At 52.1% G+C, this 9,751-nt stretch overlaps 1 protein-coding gene across 3 annotated transcripts in view; it reads right to left on the bottom strand.

Moving 5' to 3' along the window:
* The window catches only part of NEGR1 (neuronal growth regulator 1), a 185,082-nt gene extending 177,376 nt beyond the window's left edge, over positions 1-7,706 (bottom strand). For 2 of the 3 annotated variants that reach the window (XM_040704504.2, XM_025152755.3), the window contains exon 1: positions 7,497-7,706. In XM_040704504.2, coding sequence (XP_040560438.1) covers positions 7,497-7,666 — 170 coding nt within the window. In that variant the 5' untranslated portion in view covers positions 7,667-7,706. The remainder of the gene's footprint in view (positions 1-7,496) is intronic. The other variant, NM_204856.2, reaches the window with a different exon arrangement.
* Between the last annotated feature and the right edge of the window lie 2,045 nt (positions 7,707-9,751).

Genomic DNA, 9,751 nt, shown 5'->3' on the forward strand with positions numbered 1-9,751 from the left:
CTTATAACGTGTGGGTGGAGTTGCTCCCATCAGCTCTCATTGCCAACCTGCCTGTGGGCATCCCAGCACCTCCCAGTTCCACGCAACCTCCTGGGCAGGATGTGCCCCAAGAAAAGCAGCTCCCAGCCAGCAGTGTGGGCACCAGGCTGGGATGGAGACTGCAGCCCTTCCCCAGCAGCCAACTGCCCGAGGTTTGCAGCACTTCTTCACATCAGGAACAAACCTACAGCCATGTCCACAACCAACAGGAATCAGGGGGCCAGAGCAGGAAGGCTTCATCCTCAAGTGCTGATTGATGAGGGTAATTTATACTCAGTTTAAAAACATTTCTAACATGAAGCCAGTGAAGTATCAAAGGCATACAACTGTATAGTAAATTATGTATGCCTATGTTTTTGTAGAGGGAATGAGGTTCCTGCATCCTTCTGACAGAACTGCATTATGTAAATTTAACAGGCATACCAGAGATGCTGTACTAAACCGGACAGATATCTTATTCCTATATATTTAAATAAGCATAGAAAAAACCCAGCCTATTGTACATGAATATATAGAATTTCCTTCATTTACATTGATATTTGCGTAAGAAAAATTGCAGGAGATTTCTGCATGCATTGTATGCTAATTAGATTTTTTCGAGACAAAACTGATACTGCTAACAGTTGGATACTCTCTTTGTTTTAATTATGCATGACTAATGATAGCTGTTTGGCTGTCTGACCACCAGATTGTCTGCTGTTGCCAAGGGAAAATCTTTTAAAACAGATTGACGGGTTTTCTGTTATAAAACAGAGCATGTTCCAGTACAACTCATATTTTTGAGAGAGTTTAGTGGGTATAAAAACTAAAACTTTGGCTGTTCACAATGACATAAGACTTCAACCCTGGCACGTACACCCACAGCCACCCACAGACAGAGGCAACACTGAGCCTGAGGATGCTCAAAAACTGCAGAACCACCGCCAGCAGCTGAAGCGGCCTCGTTTCAGGCTGAACTCTGTGCTGGACCACACTCATGATGAAGTCACCATCAGGTCTCTGCTGGCTTTGTAATTAATGCACCGTGCAAAGCCAGAGTTACTGCAGACACCTCCTGAGCCCCCTACGGTTGTGTGTAAGGAAGTATTACTGAAGGAGCAGCACGAGACACTGCTAGGAGGACTGAACGTTTCATTGGGCCTATTTTCCATCTTCATCTACATGAGTGTGCAGTGTGCCAATGAGCCCAGCCTGTGTTGGTGGCTCACACAGCTCTGATTTCAGGAAAACAACATGCATCTGGTTGGAGGAAGAAAGGCTCTTTCTGCGGAGTTGAAAAGTGGAGGATAGCCTGGTAGATCCTAGGGCTGGAGCAGAATGGGCTCCAGAGCACAGCAACCACAGAGAGCTGGTGCAGCCTCTGCCAACCTGCTGTCCCTGCACACCCGCCCTGCATACCTAGCACAGCAATGGATGTCCCTGCATGCCCACTCCACACACCCAGCAATGCCATGAGCACGATCAATGCAAAGGAGGGACTGATTGCCTACAAACTGAAGTAACTTAAACAAGCACTACACTGTGTTTGAATGAGCCTTGAATTGATGTCTGGGTTGAGTTGGGGAAAATGGAAAATTTACAGATTCGTAGAGCTGCTTCCTGTGCTTCTAAGTGGGACCTTTCTGTTCCCACAAGGACGTGGATTTCGTACTGATCGTCTCTTCTCAAAGGCTGAAAGACAGCCAGAACTGAGAGGGCTCTGCAGCCCACCCCCACCCTGCCAACACGCAGAGCCTTAACAGTGCGTTATTTGACTGAAATTCCCCATTCCTCGTGAGGAACAGAGCTCTCACAGGGAGACAAAGGTTGCTCTTTCAGCCTTATCTTTGCAGGCGATGAGGCAGGGAGATGCAGCCCCAAGAAAAGCCTGCAGGAACACCAGCTGCCTTCCTGAGCTGGTAGATGGCAGGCCACCACAGCCAGGCTGCCACCATCACCTGCAAGAGCACACGGAATTGTCCAGAACTGCACCCAGCCAGAGCATCCCTCCCTGCTCCTGGTCACTGCTGGCTGAACCTCCCTCAAGCTGAAGGCCTGCAGCCAGTACTGCCCCGCCATGCCCAATGCAACCTGAAGGCACAGTCCCACCACACCCAATGCAACCTGAAGGCCTGCCGCCAACTCAGCCCTGCCTGCACCACGCAGTGTGGGACCAGATCAGCTCTCACACAGGATGGCTAAAAGAAGCAGTTTGTGTCTGTATTTTGTTCCACAGAAAATTCTTCAGAAAAAGCTCTGGTTTTCATTCCTTACTCATTCCTCTTTTTGTTAGTTCCTCCGCATAACATCTGAAACGTTCACAACGGTTTAAAATAATTATTTCAATTGACTCTGAATGTATTTATTTTAACTGCACAGACAGGAGGCAAGTGCCAACACATGCTTATTTAATAACTGGTAGGGCTGTGGAACATGAGAGCCGTCCCCAAAGAACAGCCTCCTTTTAGAGGGAGGGGTGTGTGCGCGCACACGCATCTCCACGTAACACAGCTATATTTCAGAGAGATGAAACAAAGCTTCACACAGCCAAATAATTCATGATCCTGAGATGCACAAGAATACCAAAAAAGCATGGAAGTCAGAAATGGACCATCTGAAATGATAAAGGAGAGAGGAATTTTTTCATATTTATTGCATTACCTGCCCCCCCTAAATCTGCACTTCTACATGCATGTAGACAACTGTATTCGACACTGGGGCATGGATGTGAATTTGAGGGACTGTGACATTAAAATATGTATAGCCTCTTAATATTTAAACATGCCATATACACTTTATATGCTCCTGCTACTCAACCGCAGACAAGCCATTCTAAATGCCCATTTCTCAGGAGTGTGAGCGATGGCAGATGAATTACACTTTGTAGACTTGTTACCAGCTTTCCATGACGGACTGTGGCTCCTTTTGCAAAGACTATTTGCTGTAAAGGGCAGCTCTTGTTGGAAGAGAAGGGCCATAAAGCCCCAGGGCCCAGAAGTCACCAGCCCCAGCCCAGCCTCTTAGATACAGGGTCTAAAAACCAGGACACGTGGGAAGCCAGAGGAACTGGAGGCATGGGCTGAGATGCTGCTGCTGCCAACCTTCCTTGGCCAAGGCAGAATCCATCCCCACATCAGACTGACTTCAGAGCGGGTCAGACACTGCCATGGGGCGCATCCAGAGGGCAAGCAGGAGGGCAGAAAACACAGAACACGTGTTCCGCTCACAACTACCTCCACCAGTCAAACGGTGATAAAGAAATCAGTGAGCCTGACAGCGATTAACATGCCTCAAAGCATATTTTACAAGACAGAAAATTGCAAACCCCTTGTTTTGTAAAGCCTATGCTGTAAAATGCTGTGACATTTCACATCTGGACACAAGCTTGGGAGGGACTTAAAAGGTGTTTATGGTAAATGAAATAAACTCTAGCAAAGAAAATGAATTCATTTTCTTTGATGACTTCTTTATACGCATCTCCACACCTCTGCCCATGTATAATTTCTCACTGATTTATCAGAGAATAGCCTGTACCCAGGGAACTCACTGTTCAGCAGAGGCACTGTATGTCCAAAAGAAAAACAACAGCAAAATAAAGGAAAACAAGGCTGAATCTATGACCTGAACCATATGTAAGAAAACAGGATCCGCTCCAAATATTTGGTCCCACCAAATATTAATGGCATCTGCTTTCAGGTACCTTAGGCACCACCTAATATGAAGAGCTCTCTTTTGTACTCCAAAGAGATCTCTTCTAGAACATGATGTTGGGAAGCAGTCACTGAAAGAGATGGGCAGTGTTTCAGATGGGCTGTCTGCTACACGTCTGTGCTCTTAGTGCCAACAGGAGACCAGTTGTAGAGAAAATGGAGAAACCACAGCACATGCAGGAGCTAGGAGTAAGAAGCGTTACTCCTGCCTCCCCACAACAAACAGGCTGCCTGCAAGGTCTCTTGGCTGCATGACCAACTTTGCAGCTCCCTGAGGGTCTTGCTCAGTGGGCCTCTTCTCCACAAGAACTACAGCTACACTCTTAAATATCAGGTCATATCATATGCCGCTGTTTACTGCTGTCAGACCCAGTGAAACGCCATCCATGTTTGTCAATTCATTACACTGCCTACATACCACACTCCTACACAGCATTCAAAGAATCAGAAGGTTGAGGTTGGTAAGGACCCCTGTACCCACTTTGCCCCAGCTGTACTCCAGCAGGGCCCACAGGAGCTGGTGACCAGCATCCACCCAGGCAGCTTCTGGACATCTCATGGAGGTTTTCATCTGGTAATGGACCAGATAAATGGACCTCACAACCTCCCCAGGTCCCTGTGCTCAGCACTGGTACTCAGAGGAACCTCCTGAGCCCCAGGTTGTGCCCAGTGCTTCTAGCCTAGCACCAGCACTGCTGAGCAGAGCCTGGCTCCGTCCTCTTGCACCTCTCTGCAGAGACTGATGGCCGTGGGTGGGATCCTTCTGAACCACCCCTGCCCCAGGCTGGGCAGCCCCAGCTCTCAGCCTCTCCTCCTGCCCCAGACACTGCAGCACCTCTGGGGCTTTCCACAGCTCCAGCTCTCTCTTGTACTGGGAGCTCAGCACCCAGCCCAGTTCTCCAGGTGTTGAGCAGAGGGCAGGCTCGCTGCAGACCTGGTGGCAGTGCTGGTGCACCTGGACTCCCAGTTGCTCTTCTGGAAGCCACTTCCCAGCTGGGTGCCTCCAGCACATCCTGGCACTGGGCTGCTCCTCCCTGGGTGTGGGGCTCTGCATCTCTCCTTGGGGGACTGCAGGAGGCTCTGCCAGCCTCCAGCACCCAGCTACTCACCCAATGCTTTGGGAACATCCATCCCACTGAGGAACATTGGAACTCAAACCTTCACAGGGAAAAAAGCTGCATTATTTCACGTATTCTAGAGTATATATTTAATAAATTACTCTATGATCAGACAGCAGCATCATATCTTTTGTTTTTAAAAGGAGTCAAGCTCTAAAACTTAATTTCCTGTGATTACACACTATGAAGGACTATCAGGTATATCCGCTTTAATCGTTTGTGAGCTGTAAACAAACAAAACAGACAAAAAAGCTGCATGTCTGAGAAAGCCATTTTGATCATTTTCAGCTCTGCACCTTTAGATACTTCAAGCAGCTTTTGTTTACCAATTGCGGAGGGGATGGGGCCTCACCCAAGCTCCTCTGTGCTGGTCACCTCTTCCTGAAGCACCGACAGTGCTGTCAGTGCCAGAGGGTCACCGCACACCCAGGGCTGCATCCCTCTCCACACAGGAGGTCTTTAAAAGAATCACCAGAGAAACACAGGTCATGGAACACAAATTGCTGCCCTGTACTGTCAGCAATTTACAGCATAGTGGTCTGGTTTTCTGGTGACTTACGGTATTTTATAACTTTTTCCTTCCTCAGGTGTTCTCACTAAACCTGAACACATTACCTGGAACAAGTGCAGAAAGGTGCAGGATAGAATTCATACATCTGAAAACAAGTGGCTTCTTATAATTAGCTCATCGTACCAAACAGCTGCATCACAGACAGAATTCCTTAAGACCTCAATTAGCAGTGAAACAAACAGCACTGGGACAGCACAGATCAATCATGGATCCACACAACTTGCTTTACCTCATGTTAGCACTTGGAGGCTTCATTCCGAAAACCTCAGCACTTAAGGGAGGTTTCATCCCTCACTTCTGGTAAAGATAATGAAAAGTGAACATGGGGACCAGGACTGGAGCAGGTGAGCCCTGCTCAGCCTTCCACAGCATTCCTGCCATGCTCTGTGTGCTTCCCTCCATGCTCTGACCCACGGGAGCAACAGCCCTCTGTCCCACAGGCTGTCACTGCACATCCACAGCCCAAAGGGACCACACATGCATCCCACAAACCACTGCCACCTTCCCTCAGCCAGGAAAGCGCTGACTCCAAGCCACGCAAAAGACTGCCATATTCCATCATTAATGATTAAAAAACAATCGGCAGATACTCTCAGTGCAGAGCTGTCTGTGTGTGGGCCAGAGGTGCCTTCCTGCAGCCCTCACTCCCAAAGCACGGGGAGGAACGGAGCAGAGCAGCCCAGTGCTGGGAACCCAGCTGTGCCGGTAGGACAGGGCCCTGCCATCCCCCAGCTTGAGAAACTGAGAGGAGCTGGGCTGGGAGCTGCAAGGGAACGCTCCTCTTTCAGCCCCTGCGCTGCTTTGCCAGCTCACCAAGCCTGCATCTACATCAGCTGCCAGCATTCAGTGCTCCGGGAACCAGCAGCACTGCTTCTCATACACATCTATGTTACAGATGTGCAGTGAGGAACAGTTCCAAGGAGCACAGCGATGTGCACCCAGGGATTCCTGACACAGCCCTGCCCGGCCCCACGCATCTTCCATGTGCTACTCTGAAAGCACTTCCCGTCAGGATCCACGCTTCCCCCTTCCAGCTGCATTACCAGATGAAAACAAACCAACTCCTACTCGAGAGCAAGTCCACAGAAAGCACAGGAAATGAAAGAAATTAATCTTAGTGCAAGAAGCACGAAACCCCACAGATGCAATACTATACTATTTCCCATCTAACTGCTTTGTTCCAGAGTCAAGCAGAGACTGCGCTCCGTTCAGCAGCAGTTCGCTACCGAGCAGACGTTCGCCCATGAGACAGCAGCGATGTTCTGATCCCCAGAGCCCGATCCCATTTATGTAACCCACCCAGCAGCACAAACACTGAGTTTCCAACAATCGCAGGCCCAGAAATCCGCACCGATTCCAGCTGACAGCCTCCAGCAGAAAACCTTTAGAGCACCGCACGATTCAACAAGGTGCATCTCAAGGCGGTTCACTGCATGTTAACGGCATCGAGCGCCGGCTGATCGCGCAGCGCCCGCAGCTCCGCGCTGCCTTCGGTCCCCGCGCAGCGCATACGCAGTCACGGACACCTCTCGGCTCGGGCACGGAGCGCGAGCGGGGCACGCGTGCGGAGCGCTGTCGGCAGCCCTACGCGGACAGCCGCTGCAGCAGCAAAGACAGCGATCCCGAATTCCGTAGGAGATACCCCGCAGCCCGGCGCGGCGGCTTTAGAGCCGTTCAAAGGATCCGCAGCCCGGCGGGTCGAGGGGCACGCGGGCGGAGCGCGGCTCAGGCAGCTCCGCACAGCGGCACAGCGGCGTGACCCGCTACGATCGCGCTGAGAATAAGGAGAAATCGCGTGCGGCAGCGGTACGGTGACAAAAGTACGGGCAGAGAGTTAGAACGGGAAAGCAGCGCGGGCTGGGCGGGGGGTAACGCCGGCAGTCGCACAGGGATGCGGGCAAAGCGGGAACTCCGCGGCGGCCGCGGAGCAGAGCCGGGCAGAGCGGCGCCGGGAGGGCACGAAGCGGCACAGCGACACGAAAGCGGAACGCTGCGGAGGCTCTGAGGGGGCTCGGGACGGCCCCGCGCTCAGCACCCCCCGGCCCGAAGCCCACCCCGGAGCCCCCCGCCCGCTCCTACCTGAGCACGGCCGTGTCCCCCTTCCGCACCACCAGGCTGTCCGCGGCCGCCCCGGGGAAGTCCCCTCCCGGCGCGGCGAGTCGCCCGGCGGGCAGCAGGCAGCAGAGGCCGAGCAGCACGGCCGCCAGCCACTGGTGGGAGCCCCCGGCGCCCCGCACCAGCGGCACCATCTCCGCGCCGCTCCGCGCTGCCCCTGGGCCCGGCGGCGGCGGCCGAGCGCTGCCCGTGGGCTGCCCGCGGTCGGCGGCCGAGCGCGGCGCGTGGCTGCTCCCGGGCGGCCGCCGCACCATCTACCGGGCGGGCAGCGCGCCCGCTCTGCGCGCCGCGGCGGCGGGCGGCCCCCGGGCTGGCAGCCCGTTGCCATGCAGCCGTTGCCTGGCAACCGTCCTGGCGGCGGCGGGAGCGCGCGCCGGCCCACATCGGCTCGGCATCCTTCGGCCCGGCTGCAGGCGCCGTGCAGCCCCCAGAGCCCCACTCGGCCCGCGGTGCGCTCCGTGCCCCGCTCCCCAGGGGTCTCCCCCGGAACGAAGTGCATCGTGCAAGCATTTTCAACAACGGAACAAGCAGAGTTGGGATCCATCACATGAAACCCGCAGCTCAAAATGCAACACCACTTCTGCTGCAACAGACATGCAGAGTATCTCCTTACAGCAGCTCCAACATTTGCCAGTCATTGGGGTTTTCTTCCAAGTATTTATGTCAGAGCACTTTGAGACGCGTTTGTGATCTTAGTGATATTTCTTAGACTTTGGGGAAAAGATCTTTCCACAGTATGAGGCACTTTGCAACTACGTGGGGCTGCTGTCAGGAGGAGGCAGAGCTGCGGGGACACGGAGCTCACATACAGACAGCCACAGCCATAGCCTGCTTGGGTCACCCAGCACAAGGCACGGTGTGATAGGCCACATCTGATTTTAGGGAGAGCTCTGTAAGTTTTGAGGAGTCATTTGATGTCATCTTTGCTAGACCTTCATGAACAAACATAATTTGCTCCTCTTCGAATAAGGACAAAAGCCACATCCAGAATAACATTCTATTAACTTCACAAAAGACCACATAAATCTCAGTCAACAACAGCCCAGCTTAATTTTTTGTATTGTTTTGTTCTCTTTTGGATTCCTGCGCCCTGACTTTCACACTGGTTGTTGATTAACAACAAGCACAGCAGCCCAGGAGGCAATAGCAGCCAAATTCCCTCACCTGAGCATCCCCACCTGCCCTCAGGCCCAGGAGGGCAATAGAGAACAGTGATCTGGCAACAGACAGAAAAGCAATGCCATGGGAGAAGACAGCACTCCCAGTACAGCAGTAGTGCTGCATGAGTCCAGGTTGGTTTCCTTCTTTGGAGTTCCTCACACACAGCCACTGACTACTGAGGGCAGCCACACCAGGGGCTCTGTGGGAAGCTGCTCTGCTCCATGCTGGCTGGTGAAGGTTCTCAGCAGCACCCATGGCAGCGGTGCTCTCAGGGCATGCCTGATCCTGTGAGTTGTACTGCAGCACGGCAGCTTTGCTAACAGCCCTAGTCATGGTGCTCTTATAGAGCTCTGCGACAATCAGATGGGCCATCGTCATGTGTGTATTTCCTTTTGATATACATTTTGGGAATTATTCCCATATTCCCACCTCATTGCTGGCGGTCTTCGGCCAGCACCATCCACAGGAGCTCATGGCCCACCTGAGGGCTGCCCCAGCACCATCCCTGCTAGCAAAGCCCTGCTCCTGCTTCCTGAGCAGATGACAGGCAGCTTGGGAACTATGGGAAACACCTTAAAAAAGGAACACCACCAACAATACCACCATGAAACAAACAAGCAGCCCCCTGCCCACTCTGCTCTGTACTCTGTCAGATTTTGTGCCTAAATTCACAAATTCTTTGGAATTCTGAAACAGATTTACAACAGCCAAAGAATGTTAGAAACTGACAGGTAGTGAACAAAGCCTTCCCAAAGGTAATCCTCATTCTCAAATTTTAATTGCAAAGCTTTGAGGCTGCTGTATGAGCCTTCTCCAGTAACCTTCAATAGTTCTGCTTTTTGCCTCTCTCTCCTGCCATGAACACATCACACAGATCAGAACAGCACTGTACCACCACCACTGTACCAGGATTGCAAAGCCTCCCAAGAAGCACCCAGCCACCACCCAGCATCCTTCACATGTGGCTCGAGTTGCCTAAAATTGGAACAGACAACAGAAGGCATCAAATAATTTGTCAGCTTTCAATTCTAAAGAGCCCTGAGTGGTGTTTCTGTGCA

This window comes from Gallus gallus, chromosome 8 (genome assembly GCF_016699485.2).
Source record: "Gallus gallus isolate bGalGal1 chromosome 8, bGalGal1.mat.broiler.GRCg7b, whole genome shotgun sequence".
NCBI classification, from domain to species: domain Eukaryota; kingdom Metazoa; phylum Chordata; class Aves; order Galliformes; family Phasianidae; genus Gallus; species Gallus gallus.